Raw genomic sequence first — 17,578 nt, 5'->3', positions numbered from 1 at the left:
AAGTTCCTATTTTAAAAGCAACTTCAGTTCTTTTCTATTTAAATGATGTTTCTGTTTTAAACTAATAGTTGCTTATATTAAAAAAGTATTTCACAGCAAGCACATCTACATAACCTGGTTACTCCAGAATATATTTTCTGTAATTAGTTTCTAAATTACAGAAAATATATGAATGTTGGTTGAGAGAACGCTGCGTTTGAATGTACATTCCGTCTGTTGCATTTTTATTTCATCTTTTTCTCTTGAGAGAAGCCTTGTAAAATCCAGCACAAGAAATGGCACTTTGCCTGTTCCAGTACACTCCCGGGCATACAAACAAAGAGCATACAAATGCATGACAGGATTATGCACACACATGTGTTTGCCCACACGGATGCTCTCAGATCAAGCAGGAGAGACAGGCACGACGGTGAAAGGTGACAGCGTTTCCTGCTCTCGCGGGGTGACCTCGTTCCCAGCAGGTCGCTGCTGCGGCTTTGGACCGTGTCTCCACTGGCCATCTGTCCCTGCCGGTCACCACTGTGAGCAAATACCATGCGAGTGGCTCACCGACATACTCTGATGGTGTGATTCAATATTGGTGGTGGTTGTAAGCTCGGGATTAGCCTGCTGCTCATACCCCCATTTCACTCGACTACACCACCCACCTGGCTGTGGTGTTCCATTCACCTGCTCCCTATGGTAATCTCTTGGCTTTTCCCTGTCTCAGTCGACATACTAAAGTATAACTAACACAAGCATTTGATCCTGTGCCAGTGCCTCAAAATACACACAATGTAGTGTTTTCTGTACATGTCACAATTTGAAAAGATGCTATTCCAAGTTCAAGATTTCAATTTGGAGAGTTTCCTGTATTTCATTATGACATGATGTGCATGCCAGCAGATGGAAATATTCCAGATTCCCTCATAGAGAATGTAATTAACATAAACAACGTTGTCTCCACTGTGAATTCAATAGTTTCTCTTCCCGAGCTTATAGACACATACATACATACACAGTGTGATGCCTTTCTGTCTCTTTGGGTGAGCAGTGAATTATCTTCCACATATGAGGCTTCTCTGTCTCTGTCCATGGTGCTGAAGATGTGTTTTGATCTTTGCCGGTAGGGGGCGTGTGGTACCTAAAGATAGCAAGTGCCGCTGCTGTAAATCCAATCCTCCTGGGTTTCAGCAAACCAAGCATTACTGCCGAGCTACGGGAGCGACGGTGAACCGCTCTTCGGTCCAGTCAGCGTTGCCGGTGTGAGTCTCTGCTGCTCACTAGTCTAATCACTTTGTAAACCTAATGTTTAATGTCGGACATGCTCGGCACTTTGACTCTCCACATGGAGAAAATGCAGAGAGGAAAATGTCTGCCTGTGTTGAAGAAAAGAATAGAAATAAAATACAGAAACTCGAATTTATTCTTCCAATATATATAAATATGAGCAATCAATTATAAAGGGAAAAATTAAGGGAAAGTAGACTTATAAGAAAAAAGAAAGAAAAAAACAAACACCAGGGGAGGATTTTTTGGGGCTCAGGTAGGTTTAGGGATTTCAAATGTTTTTCTGTCTGTTCGGTTAACCAAGTAGAACTGAAAACAACTCCGCCTATACGACATCAGAGCAGCCACATTGTCCTGTCCTGTCCCCCGGAGGGAGCGCGGGTCCCACCACCAGGCTGGGCTCTGCGCCTGTCTTTTGGGAGTGTTTTCGTATGCATGTGCGTGCCTGGCCGTGTCCGATCCAAATAGATTCCCCTCACGTCACCTTCCAACACACCCACTCATCACCATCACCTCCACCCCGTCACATAAAACATTCATTAGAGAGCAGCCCTGCGCTGCAAGAAATGTCCGTCTGAATAAGTCATTAAGTCTCAGATATACTCTTCTAATCGTTAAAGTCCATCACTTATGTAAACTCCCTTATGTTTCCATTTTTGTTTGTATTTGGTATTTAGTGAAGCCAGGCAGAAAACACAGCGAGTTCAATACATGCGTAAAATCTCCCGTGCTTCGCCTTGATTGATATGACAATTTCACTTTGAAATGTAAGACGAATATATACATTCTTTTTGCAGCGTGACACATACCCATAAAACATTAATCTCTGAATTCTCTCTCTCCCTCTTTCCGCCAAACGCACCTCGCCGCCCCGCCCTCCCTTCCCACCTCCCCGTGGTAAACGCACTGACGCTCAGCAGTGCGGCCGACATCCGTGCGCATCCGCCACACTTTTCTGCGTGTAGCCTACTTGGGAAATATACAGCGGGGCAAGTGATCGGACTGGATATGTTCTGCGATTTCAAAACATGGATCCAATACTGATTTTTCGCCTGTGCCGTTGATTCTCCACATGTGCGTTAACACTTTGAGCTATCTCTTTCTGCGCGTCCTACATTTTGGGGAGGTGATGTTTTTTGGATGTTTATTGCTGACTATTTTTTTTCTGAATCCCTCGTCCAAATGACTGAGCTCGGGTGCAGCCGGAGACGTGGCTCCCTACTCGGGAAGACCTACAGCTAAAGTTTGAAGGGTGCAGGGGCGCTTGAAGGCTCTTCATCTCCCAGTATGCACTGGATTTGCAACTACCCATAAATTGCAATAAAACAGCGGATATCCTATCTGCCTCCGCACACGCTGGGATTCATTCGACTTGGATTTACACAGCGTCTGGATTTCACCCACATCTAAATCATGAAGACCGTTATTATTGATGGTGAGTATACGCATCAGACAATAAGACGTCTTTGTAAAGTGTTTCACATAAAGCAAACAGGAGGATCCTGCTTGGTTATTGCGCAATGATTAAATCCACAGCAGTGTCACTGGTCTGTGGAGAACAGATACAGCCAAAGACAAATCAGATGTTCTAATTGGAGTTCACTCTGCTGGCACCTCTGGGGTTTGGTTAAACTGCTACATGGCTGATAAACACCTCCAGTCTGCAGAGTAACACTCCGTTCTCTTATTTGTAGTGCGGACTAAAAAAGCAGCGTCAATATCAGTTATTGCGGCTGTAAACGACCTTGACTCTGGTTCTTAATTGAGTCATAATTCAGAGCAGATTGTGTGCATGTCCCTTTCTTTTCTCTCTTCGCATTCGCGCGTGTGCTGGTGCACGAGCGGGTGTGCGCGAGAGAACGTGTGTGGTGTTTTTATGGTGGTCAATATGCTCTCCATGATAACGCAACTTAACCCGGGCATCCGATCATCCCGTGTGGACGCTGAGGAGGGGGGGTTATGATGAAGTCCGCAGATGGTCCGCTTGGCGGTCCAATAGAACCTCTTTCTTCTCCAGCTCCTTGGCTTATAATTGGTGTTTTTGAGGCATCGTCCCGTTCAGGGTGCCGCCAAAAAAGACAGGGAATCGGGACTTTTAGCTTTCATCGACTGGACGTGGAGCTATTCTAATGAGGACAGAGATGCTCCTCCATTCCCGCCGGAAATGGCAAAGAATTATATTTCTTGGCAGGAGCGTAGGCTGTGTGTGTGCGTGCGTGTGTGCGCGGATAGGTGGCGAAAGGAGGGGCAAGGAGGAGGAAGCACCTGGCATGCCAGTGCGTGTGTTCCTGCGCGCCTGATTGTGCCCCGTGCCTGTGTTGTGTAAATATGTTTTAACGCAGTGCAGAGAGAACGACACTGACATGGCGTGTAATGCTTGATAAGCACCGCCGCGATGAGATATAAGTGCATGTCGGCACCATCCAATTTGTTCCATCAAGAGCTGGTGGAAAACCCTCATCTCCACCCTGCCCCACCCCAGCACACAGACATGCACGGAGTGATTATGCAACGCGCTGTACACACTCCCCTCTTCCTACCGTTGTTCATTACTTGGCTAAAACTGCAGGATTATGGTAGGAAAGCCGCAGATTATTGTGGGCCTACGGACTAACTTTGCATTTAAATCACAGAGGCACGTCTACTTTCATCCATACTTTGCATTCTCTTTGATATGTCACAGGGTGATGCTAATGCAAGTGCACACCCCACCAACCACAGAATGGCTCTGGGTCCCTCAGACCCCTCAGGCAGGTTTTCATCATCCAACTGGTGTGATTTAGCATCACACATGTCTGATTTTTCTCCTTTTTTTTATCCCGCTGCAATTATAATTGGTATCCCTCTCTCAAGGTTTCTGATTTGGCTGAGAAAATATGGCCTGTGCCTTGTGTTTAAAGTGTCAGAGTGAGGAGAGACTTTAATTTACACTCTTTTTAACCCAGTCAGCACATGATCAAATGGCTCTGTGGGAAAGCTGTTGCTTGGGGGTGCCATTGCTGCCTGTCTGCCAAGCAAAGCCAATCAAGCCCAAATTAATGGATACAACCTATTATGGTGGAAGTGAAAGCTTTCTCTTTAGGAGTTTTAAACCACCACACAATTAGGCCATTTTTTTTCTTCATTTAGTTAAACTTTTACTGTCGTTTTGGTGGGGCCTTGCCAAAAACTCTGCCCTATTTAAAAGAAAATAGGCCACAAGATGCAGCATCTGTGGTGGCGAGATTATTGTTTAGAACGTATCAAGCTGTAAGCAAAGATGGCAAGCAAAAAAACAACAACAAAAGGAACAACAATGGCTGATTTGCATGGGGACATTAGTGTGATAAAAACGTTGTGCCATAAACTGGCAATGAGACACGGCATCTTCCGCATACTGAAAGACAATGTGAAATTGATCCATCTTTGTGTTTGTATGGGTGTGTATATGTGCACAAGGGTGTGTGTGTGTGTGTGTGTGGGGGGGGGGGGGGGGGGGTGTGCGTGTGTGTTGCCTTCTGCTAGTGTGGGGAGGTGTGAAGAAAGGAAGAGGAAGAAAGAGGATGCACATGAAATTGAGAAGTGTGGTGGTGGTCCGACTTATCGCTGCTTGTGTTACATCATGTGTTTCGGGTTAAATTGACTTTCATCACATGTCAGTATGTCATCTGCACGGATGCTCCAGCAAAGCGAGAGTATTTTTCTTTTAACGCTGCTTCCATCAGTGTGGAATGTGTTACTTGTACACAAAACAATGATAATGTACCTGTAGCTGGAAAGGTTGTTGACCAATAAGACTGACTTATTGATTGCTCAGGCAGGTGCCGAGATTTCTGGCTTTCATTTTTACCTCTTTTTTTTTTTTCGGCCTGAATTTCAAGACCCTCCCAGTCTCCCCGGTCTCATTTATTCACTTTTTCTATGTATTTAACAACTGAGGACGGTGCTATGAGCTAGACCTTTCTAGCTATGAAGACTAATAAGCCTCATTACCTGACTCAGAGATGTGAGCAGCTCCAAAGAAGAGGAGATAACACGTTCTTCTAATGTTGTTGCAATTCCTTCTGTTCACCAATAGAGGTCAATAAAGGGTCAGTGGTAATTGTCCCTTTATGAGAAAGTGTTGGGGGTCAGTAGGAGTCAACATAGCTGTGATGCAAAAAGGCCAAATCCCAATCCGGCCTGTATCGATGCTGATTTAGCCAGCTGCCCTTACTGACCATGCATAAAGCCGCTTTGTTTCCGACGTGGAACGCGCTCCGAACACATGATTCTGTGCGACTACTCGTACAAACATTCACTCGTGAACTGCTCAAACTTAGATTTTGTCATACAGCTAATAACTTAAAGGTTGGATTGTGTTTAGGATCAGATTTATACCCTTATCTAGTCTAGAGAACAGCAAGTGTGTTACTTTGAATGTAAAGTATTTACTCACAATGACATATTTATACTCTACATTGAATTATATAATATGTATTCATTTCTCTATTCAGACTATTATATATTGCAGCATACATAATTTACATATTTATTATTGTTAAAGTGTAGCATAATGCACATATTTTTACATACTTATTTCTTATTACATTTATTTAATAATTGATGTTTGTATATATATTTTAAATCTATAATGTAACTATAAATTAACCCAAACTACGCGGATCAATAAAGCATTTCTGATTTTGATACTTATTTAGTTAAAATAAGATTTTTTTTTTCTTTTACAAGTCATTATTAGAAGTTGTATTAATTCAATGGCAGCTCTTGTATAAGATAACAGCATATTGCATTTATTACAGCACAATTATCTCTTTTAAGGACATTCTATTACAATTATGAAACATTTGATTTAACCTTGTAAGATTAGTATTGTTATTCATTTATATTGATTTATAAAAAAATGTTTTATGTTGATTTCATATCCAATTAAAGTATTACTATTCTTGCCTTATTAGTCAAAGTTTGTGTGTTGTGTGAAATGTGATTCATACATAAAAATGTGTTGGATTCCTTTTACATTTGTGATCCTGTGAGCCATTGTATTCATATTTCTTATCGATTGCTCCGTGTCTAAAGGATGAATATGTCAATATTTCCTGCTACATAGCCTTGGTGGTATTAATGCCTTACTAAAAGTGACAAACTGCAGCAGGCTATCTGAGAGTGGATCTGCTATGTTCACTGCATCCGGATGAGCACACTCCTTCAGGGTCTTCTTTTAATTGGCCGCGCCCTTCAAGTAGCACTGCATTTGTTTATACAGTACACACACACACACACACACACACGCACTCAGATTCCCTGATACACACACGCACAGGCATGCTGGCCTCAGATATCCTTGGATCCATCCGCTCTAGGATGTCCCAGCCTCCCAGCTCTTCCCTGCTAATCAGCAAGACAGAGGAACTAAGTGGATAAACGAGCAAAATTCTATTTGTTTATACAAAGGAAGCTAAGGGGCGAAATAATACAGAAAGCAAAAGAAATGGAATACACTATTCCCCCAGATTAACAGTCCTTAATCCTCTCTGTGGGTTATTATTCTACTGTCACAATATTTAGAAGGACAATGAGCAGAAAACTGTAGAAGCTAGCCCCCAACCCCCTACACTCCTCTCCAGACATAACAAGTGTTGGTTCTTGTCTTGAGCCGGGTGTGGGAGCAGAGGGAGGACCAGAAGAATTAGCGTTATGCAACTTTAGGGTGGGGAGGCGGGTGGAGCCTTTATGGGGGGATTTATTCCTGTCTCTTTACAAAAATCCACCCTGACACTGAATCGTAATCCTATAGGTGCATATGCATGACGGAGCAGATCAAAACCTCCCACGTGCCTGTAAAGCCAACCCTTAGATAAAACACAAGGGAAATTTGCACACAATATGATGTTGCGTCATAGCATGCGTTCACACCAGAGTCGTGATAAATGTCGACCGGCTGAGCCAGCGTGCAACACGGAAGCCCCCCCCCCCCACCCCCCGTCCCAGGGGAGCAAATGTGCATCTGTTGATTCCTTTAAAACAACAACAACATTATGCGGCTGCAGATCCTAGAATGCAAAAACAGAGCTGGCTAATTTGTCACGTTGGCCATCTCACTCCACTGCACTGTGTCTTCTCTCAGTTTGTGGGTTGCGCCCTTTGAACTCGACGTGCCCACTTTTCTGCCCGTGTATCCATGAAAGCTGCATGGTTGTTCTAATCCTATTGCAGATGTGTGCAGTGTGCGCCGAGCTGCCTGAGCGCCGGTGACGCTGATTATACCACAATGGGGAGGCTGACTGATGGCCTAGTAAATTGTTAATTAGACAGAGCAGAAGCCGCTCTTAAATTAGGCGCATGAATGGAGCCGCTGTCAGCCCTATAAGTCAACCCATGCCCCGCTCCTCTTCTCGCAGGAGGCAGTGCCACTCATATAGATAAAGCGGCTGCCTGATCCGAGATGCGAGCGCGAGTACATTGTAATTGATCACAGTGTTAGGAGGAAGGTTAGCATAACTGATCAACCGACACACATGATGTGTCTAACCTTTTGATATGCAGTATAACAATGTGTATGATACAAAGTCAGCACTCATAGCAGAAAGTGTGATGATAGCAAAGAGGCAGGTCCATCAATACTTGGCTTCGGTAAACACGGAGGACATTTTGATATGATTAGCCACATTTTTCTGACACATACGCTCTGATGTGAAATCTGCTTTCAGTCAGTATGTTGGCTGACGCGCTTCTAACAGCAAGACTGTCAAATGTTCAACTAAATATTTTAGAGGGAGGATATCTTGAAGAAGAAACTCATTTGTTTTTTTACCCCCTTTGATAGATACGTATCCTCTGGTAGTTATAGCCCTGTTGATCTCATTTGCATCAGTGACGTCAAAATGGATTCCCTACCAACCCTCGTGATCGTCCTTTGTGAGGATGACTGTAGTTGTGATTAGTATGCACACTAGACAGATGGGAGTTGATGTTTTGTTTCTGCGATTGAGTAAGTTAGTCTGTGGACTAACACCCCTCGATGTCTCAGAACACTGTGGTATCTTTAGGATATGGTTTGTTAATTGTATAACATGACAGCAATAAAAACTGTAATCTGCAATTTAACAAGCAGTGCATAGCGGTGCATAGTGGAAAGTACTAAGTTTGTGGCTGGATGTTGGTGCTTATAAAAGATTGTGTATTTGAGTATCGTTCAGTTGCTTCATAAACAGACTCAACTTTGTTGCTTCTAATTAAAGTCTCTGCTTTAAGAAGACATCTGTCTCCTGCTGCATTTTTCCACTACAGTACTTAAGCCAAAAATGCAGGGGGGGTTACCTTTCTGCACTGTATGGATCCTCTCCATTATTTATCGTCATTCAGGGCAAAGTTCAAAAAGACCGCTTCGGAACGGTTCTGTGACTTTCATAAAAAGCTGCATATATAGGTGTTTTTTTATGTGTAGGAGAAATACTGTATGCTGTATTTACTGCATATTTTAGCAAACTTTCAAAGGGTAGTTCTTCAGCGTTGGATGAAAGAAAAAAGCACCTTGAGATTGCAGAGCCCACCTAATGTCAGAGAGGGCAGACTACTCAGACAGACAGGCTAGACAAGCCATGAATTGGATGGATGGATAAACTAAATATAAAAGTCTCCATCATAACACGGTATTGTCCATTCATTTCCGGTCTTATTTCAAGGTAGTGCCGCTCATTTTTAGGCATTTCGAGTTAGAATCGTTAAGATTTTGGTCCTGGTTGATTTGGGGACATTAACACGAAGATCAACCTGTCTACTGTTTTATGGTGCAACCAAACAAATTTGCGTTTTCATAAAATAAGTCTGTGGTTACACTTGTCGGAACTCAGCTGAGTCCGCACATCAATGCGACCTGCCTGATCAGATATCAACATTTAAGCTCAACGCAAACTAGGGCACCTTGGCATGTGGTCTGGCCGATCGGATCCCAATGAGAGCAAGATGTGATCTCGGAGCGTACAGACTCGACAGTTAATGTGTCCTGGCATGATCTGATGTCAAAAGTTGCATTGAAATGACAAGTGCCTTTGCCATTTCCTGTTGCACATGGTGCGAGTAGCAAGGTACAGTATAACTGGTTAGATTTGCAAAATAAAAAAAAATAAAAAAATAAATCATGAAGAAATAAGCCAATGAGAAACAAACCTCGACAAAGCTCTTGTATCGTGTCGAGAGAGTGAATAGTAATCAGTGAGGCTTATCAATAAGAAGTCTGGAGTCACCCGACTTCTTCGGCGGGAGGCCTGGAACTGGATGGATGGATAGATAGAAACAATTGTTTTACATTTTGCCATACTCCCATTTAAAATGGAGGTAGAACAAAGGCTTCAGCACCCAATGACAGATTGTGCCTTCGTACAGTCACATTGCAATGCATTCACAACAGTAATGTGTCCCTGTGAGCTTGGTGGGTAGTTCGCAGCAGATGTATGTATGGTGAGCCCTTCAAAGGAAATGGGTCGTCACTCTTCAGGCTCAGGGGAAATTGATCTGTTATAGATGTGAAAGCTCATGCCCTAGGTGCTAAACATATATAATATATACCTGCTCTGGTAGCTTTATACAAGGATTCCACACATTTGTGGTGGCTGATAGAACTTTTTTTCAGACACAAATCAATGTCCTCAGTGGTCGCAGGAAAAAAGGATATGTCGAGTAGGAAATGCATAATCTTGCAACCGTTTCGGGAGTAAAGCAAGACTTCCCAAACATACTCTCAAGCCTAAAAGTGGAATCAATGAAGCTATTGTATCTTTGTATGCTCCAGTGAGAATGCCCTATGACCTTCACTTTAAAAAGAACACTGTTGTTTATTGGGATGCAATTGGACAAGGCTGCCCTCTCAAAGCAAAATACAGTATGAAGGGAAGGCAACTCCCTCCAAGATGTAACATCTGTGTTCAGGGATGTTCATCTGAATCAGGTTTTGCTCTCACTCATCTCAGGGGCTCAAAGTAGGTCATTCTTATTAGAATGCAAATCTGGCAAGTGCGCTTCACCGTTACTCTCCTTTTGTCCCAATGGATTGTGTGCCGAATACATATTCCTTCTGATTCTTTGCAGTCTTTCCTTCACTCGCACTTTCCCTTACTCCTCTCACACTGCGCAATTCTTCCCTCCGCAATTCTATTACCGTCTCACCCACATACACAATGTCACCCGTCTTTCCGTCTTCACTCTCAGGTGTAAATGCTGATTATCTTGTGTAGATATCAGGCCACGGCAAATTAAATGTGGCCGCAACTAGCCTGCCAGGACGTCCATTATAATGATATCTGTAATCTGCTGGGCTCAGGGGAAGCAGTGGGGAGGGCTGGGAAGACAGTGGGATGATGATGGAGGCGGATTTAGGATGTATCTGGTTGCTGGCAGAGGTTAGCGGACATGGATTTTCCTCCAGTGATGATGTTTGTGTGGACTAGGACCATATGTCATCCATGGGTTTAAGTCCCATAAACCAGAATACCAGCAAAGGCTGGAACAGCATCTAAAGCTGAGGTCATGAACCATTGTATACAGTATGTTGTGTTGGCGAAGATATAGCCTAAAATGCAACTCGTGTCACTCTCTACCTGATCCGTACATCCTGCCCGATCATTACTTTGCATGTGCAACTTTCGACAGAGATGAGGAGGAAGCGAGATGGCTCACTCGTTACCTCCAGCTCCCGAAAAACAACTGCTGCGTCCAAAATCGATGATGGAAGTAGTGAGCCATCTCGCTTATTTCTCAATATGCTTAAAGGAATTGTTGGTAATTCCTTTACTGGATTTATCTATATATTACTGTTCCATTATGGCTGTCTGTCAAACTAGAGAATTAAAGAAAGTTTAATGGCATTCATTTCCTTTTGAAAAGGGTTTAACCTGAGCCAGGACATACCACAATATCAATCATATCACATCCATGTATGGTTATATTTAACGCACGGGCATCTGAATGGTACTTAATTTTGGCTGATTCACAACTTCAGGTATTGGAATCCATATCAGGAAGGACATTTATTTTCCAGAACATGGCAAATTCTTTACCCTACGAATTATTTTTTTATGTTTCGACTACAACTTTTGTGCTAAGTGTTAATTGATGCTGTGTTTCTACACCACAAATGTTGCCTTGACATCTTTATCCTCTTTATCATCTTGTGTAGTATTATGATCTCTATCTGTTCAGCCATATGTTAGAGATCAGTGAAACCGTGATAACTACCCGTTTTTTGTCATTATTCCGACCAGCGCTGCCGCTAGAATCGCAAAATGGATCAATTTCCTCGAAGGAAGGTCTTCACCGGGTGTTAGAAACAGCAAATATAGATACTTTTTCTCCCTCATATGTTATCAGTCAGTGTTAAGATCCCGCAGTGCAGCATTTTGACGCAACTCTCAAAGCATTAGAGCGGGCGGGAGACCTGCGTAAAAATTTTCCCATGGAAACCCTTTAACATCCCGGGATCGGAGAGAAAAGATTGTTCCGGGGAACTGTCGCTGTCCCGGCTGCGTCAGATGGCTCGCTTTGCAAACCTCTAATCAGAAATGGGGCTTGTTTTCACATGCCTGTCCGTCTTTCCAGCGAAGCCCATCATCACAGCAATTATTCCAGTGAGGGAGACGAGCACTGCCTGAGAAACAAAATAATCTCAGACCAATGCTCATGGTCCCACTGTGCCTTCTTGGTTCCTTAGCCAACATACATGCTTTGGAGGGGGGGGGGCTATGCCACAACTGGAAGAGGAAGCTGGCTGTTCAGATGTGTAGTGTATCTATGATGTATTGTTTTTGTCTTCTCGAGCTGTATATACCCGTTTTGCATCCCTCATCAAAAACACATAACCCGCTCCATTGTTTGGATAATGAGTTTTGACGGATCCAGCTTTTTCTCTGTTAGCATAAATCAAAGCCTGAGATTTCCACCTGGCACTCCGAAGAAGTAATTGATGAAGGTACTGCCATATGCACCCCTCAATGTAATACAATTCAACTTTATGCCATTAAGTCAGAGGAGGGTAATTTTTCTGACATGATTTTGTAATTAAGCAAACAATCGGTGACTTGTGTTTTGATCTATCGTATGTTTCAGCTCTTTTGTCTTGTGGAAATTTCTGGTGGTTTTCAATAAATCTTTCAGTGTTTTTTTGCCGTGGGTAATTGACAGGTTATGTTTTCTCCCCCTCCATCACTCCCTTGGAGGGCATTAGCATATTGAGTTCCATGCCTGGCTGTGAAGCAATTCCCACCATGCCTTTAAAAGGCATCGCATGAATAGGCGGCACATTACACCGCAGATAAATATGAGACGGGAGAGGGAGCACACTCTCCCTCCACTTTCCCTTTCAGCTCATACGCACTTCAGCGGGATGAGCTCCATGTGCGCGCGCACGCACACACACACACACACACACACACACACACACACACACACACACACACACACAAGCTGCTAGAACCCCCTGCTGCTTGCTGACTCACACAAGGTTTAGGAGGCGGACCGCATTTGAGGTGGGGCGAGTAGTACATGTTACATTCCCATCTCCCACAGTTAACTCTGTTGAAACAGCCATGAGATCGGTGCACCTTCCCCTCCAAGTTAAAGACACCTGAGTGCCCCCTGGTTTTCCCCTTCTTTATCTTTGCTCATTTCTACTTTTATGTGGATCTTGATTTCTTTTTAGATTTTTCTCCACAGCACTTGGAATCTATGTGTTTAAGTAGTCCCTTTGCCTAGATGTTGCTTTACATTACGGTTGACATCTGCTGTTTTTAATAGATTGTCTTCATCCTAAACAATTGACTGCACAGCTAGATTTGGGAGGGGAGAGGATGAAGCTTTTAGCAAAGTATTATCATATGTCGGCTTTGTTTAGAGGTCTGTGTATCATCATCTTAACCGATCACCAAATACAAGCAAGAGTTTAGCTGTGTCTGGTAACTTAGAGCTCAGGAGAATTCAACTAAAATTCAAAGAGGTCCAGTCAGAGAAAATGTTCTTATGCAAAGGTCTGGAACTTCATAAGTTCTAACTTGTGTTATGATGCAATGCCGTATATATTGAAGTAATGTTTATATATGAGGACCCTTGCTGTATCACAGTATTTCCCGTCAATGGATTCTATCTGCACACAAAGTCGAAATGGAGATCTGTTATTTCAAAAGCTAAAGCACCACGCATTAGAAACCATAACCAGCCATTAGCTTCCTCCAGTGTGAGAGCACTGCACCTCACCACCGGCCGGGGTAAGGGCATTACTCAGCAAATGGAGGGACTGGAGACTGGAAACTTTATTGCAGATGAGGGGATGAAAGGAGAAATGGTTTACTGACATGAACTTTATGGGTCTCTCTTCCTCAAAGTAACCTCATTTACTGAACCTGCAGGGGAAGCATTTATTGGGCAAACATTGTTGACTAAAGCTGAAATAAGGATGTGTTAGTTTTGGCAGTATTATTTCAGAAAAACGCACTCCTGAAAGACGAGAAAAATTGTAGCTTTTTTCCCCCAATTTTGCTGTACATTCTTTGTCTGTCCACTCATCCCGAGGATATGTTTTCTTTCTTTTGACAGGAAGATGTCACAATAAAGTCCCTTTCCATCCACTGAAAATAGGCCTGGCTGGTGTTTCATCTCCTCCAGTGGAAACGTATTATAATGTATCCGACATTGAAAGGGCTCCTCTAAAAGGATTCCTCTGTCAATACAACAGCACTCTAATTATGTTTTTTGTTTTTTTCTCTCTCTCATATGAGAGCAGTGAGTGAGTACTGTCTGGAGTATGAGATACCTTCTTTATCACTGAATAGGGTTCTCTGGCCCACCCTCTGCCATTGCCGTGCACCACCTTCTCAATGAGATAGAGTTGGAGCTGTGCATATTGAGACTGTATTACAGTATCGACTCCTCGTCCACTTAACTGGTGAATCAGCTCCGTTTACGACTAATTAAATCCATTAAAGGGGGCACACGTTAATGCATTTTTGCACAGATAACAGAAACATGGGCGGCAGTGGCAGCCGGGCTGATTTTACTGGCAGGTCAAGATGAGAGTAATTAACAGGGTATTAACGTCGCAGCGTGATTCGTATGCGAGATGGAGGCTCGGGTGCATAGACCTGATACGGATGTACTTTTCATTGTTCACACTTTTTAGTTGCTCTCCTAAAGGATCCTCAAAATAAATGACTCCAAAGAAACAAAGATGTGCATCAGATGTTTTGCTAATGAATATATTCGATGAGTCGATTTTGTAATTGAAATAGTGGATCAACATGAAAAGACACTGCATTCCTACTGTATCTGTACTTTATCTACAGGACAGTGGTGAAAGGAAGATGTTAGAATATTAATGCAAAGTCTGATGCAGATTAAGGTGGAGATAACAGGAGAAGAGAGTGCAGCAGGGATGAAACATGTTTGTAGGTCAAGCCGAAAGTTAGCATCTCACTGGTTCCCTCGAACATAAAGCCGATGGGATTATTTTTTCTGTGGATTTTGTTTTACTGCACAAAATAAGCTCTATAACAAACACAAGATAATTTTCACAAAGAAACTACACTTTCTTTTGATTTTTGAAGTGTAACTACAAGCACCAGAAGTAAAAAACTAACGTCAGGCTAAAAACGAACTACACCACGGACACATGACTTCATGACACCACCACTAAGCTAAAGAGAGATTAGTGGTTGGTGTGATGGCGCTTTGTAGTCTCATTTAGCCATTTGTTAGCAATCGCCTTTTTTAAGACGATTTTACATCATAGATAGATATCAATCTGCTTTCTAACCAAAAAGCCATTTTAAAAAGCTCATAGATTTTCAGACAAGGGTACGAGAAGTGCAAAAAAATGCCGACTCATTTCAATGTTTTAGGACTCATTCCTACAGCACTCTATCAGGTTCTTGGGGATGTGATGAAAAAGCTGCTTCCAAAAGGTATTACAACTCCAGGTGCAGCTATTGGCGGCACTCGTTTGTATCGCAGTATTTGCTGAAACACTGCCTCGCTTTGGAGCAATTCTCAAGAGCACCTCTGTAGAACAATTATAGGTTACATCATCAGAATTTGCATAACATTGCCTGCCGATTAACTGAGTTTTGTACCGCAATGTACCGAGTTGTTTCTACATCGTAACGTTCTAATGGAGGATACTGCAGGTTAAATGCGTGAAGGACTTGCATAATGGCTATGCCTGCACACAGGTAGTAGTTATTACTGTGCAGGCCGCCATTATTCCACAACGGCCTGCAGCTTCTGAGCAGAAAGGGTCTATGTATACACATTTCCATCGTACAAACCAAGAAGGAGGTTAATCTATACACAGGGTGGAAAGTAACATTGCTCAAGTGCTGTACTCTACTTTTCTCCCCACAACTACTTGACAGCTATGAGTTAATCTGAAGTTTTTACATACCAAACAGAGCTGGCGATGGAGGCGAATGCAAGTGGCGCCATCCATCCATAGAGGCGCCCCAAATGAGGGAAGAATAAAAACATTTTTATTTTAATACTATTTTTAAATGCTACAAAAATGCCAACAACAAAGGAAATATGAATCCTAGTAAATACCACCACCTTAATAACTCCCACCTTTATTTTTTGGGGAAAGTTGGAAAGACTATTTAGGTGTTTGGGGAATAACCTACAGCACATTCTTTCAATATATTGAGTGTGATTTGCATAATTTAATCTCAAAGACATAAAGCTAAGCATCTTCTGTGTGAAGTATCTTCTGTGTGAGCAGCCCGGTCTTTACAAATGACATATGAATGATATGACAACTGTGGACGCTTCAGTGTAACAACAGAGTGTAAAATAACACAAGAAAAGACGTTCCCATAACATACGGGATGTCCTATGTTGAGTTATTTTCACGCGTTCCCATGAGATCAGGTTGCTGTGAGTGCATGAACACAAAGGTTGGTGCTAGAATCGGCTGCGATTCAAGGGGAACCAGCTAAAATCCTCCAAAGGGCACCAAAATGGTCAGCTCTGATACAAGCTAGAAGATCAGTTTACTTGAATTTTACTAAAGATGTGAATACTTCCTCCACCACCGACTATACCTTTTAAAATCCAGCCAGACTGGTGCAGTCTGTGTCTCTCTGCAGGGAAGGATGTAGGAATAAACAGAAAATGACATAGATAAATATTCATAGTCCAGATGTAGATTAAAGAAGACAAAACAAAGCCTGATCTGCCACAAGGAGCAAGATGAAAGCAGAGGGCTATAAGAGTTCCCTCACCTAAGGTAAGCTGTTGCTAAGCTGAGTCTGCAGTTATCTCTCATCCACTGTGCTGAATACAGGAAGAAGGGAAAGGGAAGGGAAAATATGGGCTAGGCATTCTGTTGCCAGATTGACTCCATCTTCAAAGAGATTAACATAGCGCCAGTTTCCCTTTTATCTTCCTTTAATTTCAAGGATGCCAGCCCAAATTAAAATGCAAGGCAACTGAAATGAACCTTAAAATATCAGACACACAAAGGAACATAAAAAAAGAAGGCACCCAGGTTGAAAACATTGATCTGATAAAAAGTAAACATCCCTCTCACGAACTGCCCCCATCTCCCAATGATCCATTGTTGTACATTTTATTACAACAAATCATGTCTGCTGTTGTTGCAAAAATAATACATTTTAGTGGATTCTTGCAGAACCTGGCTGATTAGAGAGGTGAAGATATTTTTAAATCAAGTCGCAGGTTTAATAATTCAATCACAGAACTGTCAGGTTCATTAACATTCAGATAGAATACCATTAGATCCACATGGAATTTTAGCCATGCTAAATAGGACACTTGGAACTGTATTGTTATCTTCATACTTGTGTAGATACATTCTCATTCAGATGTTTGTCTATGGTAACAGGCAGTAAACCTTTAACACTCCAATAACACTGATTTTTTTAATATTTAAAAGCGAGAGCAGGTTTGTGAGTTCTCTTGATTCCCGGGTGACAGTGCTATTTCATTGGTATGCAAAGTGGGCTCTGCACACCCTCCGAGTAACTGCTTTAATGACTGCTTTCCATGTCAGCAACAAAATCTCCAGACTTGCAGCTGTTCCCCTCTCAGTTTGTTGAAAAAAAAAGGAGCTTCTGATGAGGCAACACTGCTGCCCAAATGTGGTGTGGAAATTGAAGCGCTAAAGCAAATGCAACTTGTTCTGAATACCGAATAGTGGGGTTTAAATGAAGTCCATGTAAGTCACACAGGCGTCAGACAACATGGGATTGGAAATAGCGTATTCTTCATAGAAACAACAAAGCAAACATCTAGCATTGCGACTGCATGACAAAACCTCTCTCTCTCTCTCTCT

General features: G+C 42.5%; 1 protein-coding gene across 1 annotated transcript in view; it reads left to right on the top strand.

Moving 5' to 3' along the window:
* Nucleotides 1–2,128: 2,128 nt before the first annotated feature.
* rtn4r (reticulon 4 receptor) overlaps nucleotides 2,129–17,578 on the top strand; it is a 42,846-nt gene continuing 27,396 nt past the window's right edge. Inside the window, exon 1 of the mRNA XM_031849015.1 lies at nucleotides 2,129–2,704. Coding sequence (XP_031704875.1) covers nucleotides 2,683–2,704 — 22 coding nt within the window. The 5' untranslated portion in view covers nucleotides 2,129–2,682. The remainder of the gene's footprint in view (nucleotides 2,705–17,578) is intronic.

The sequence above is a fragment of the Anarrhichthys ocellatus genome, unplaced genomic scaffold (assembly GCF_004355925.1).
Source record: "Anarrhichthys ocellatus isolate YVR2014 unplaced genomic scaffold, GSC_Weel_1.0 scaffold9, whole genome shotgun sequence".
NCBI lineage: Eukaryota > Metazoa > Chordata > Actinopteri > Perciformes > Anarhichadidae > Anarrhichthys > Anarrhichthys ocellatus.
Note: the sequence above shows the minus strand (reverse complement) of the source record. Positions and strands in the feature narration are given on the sequence as shown.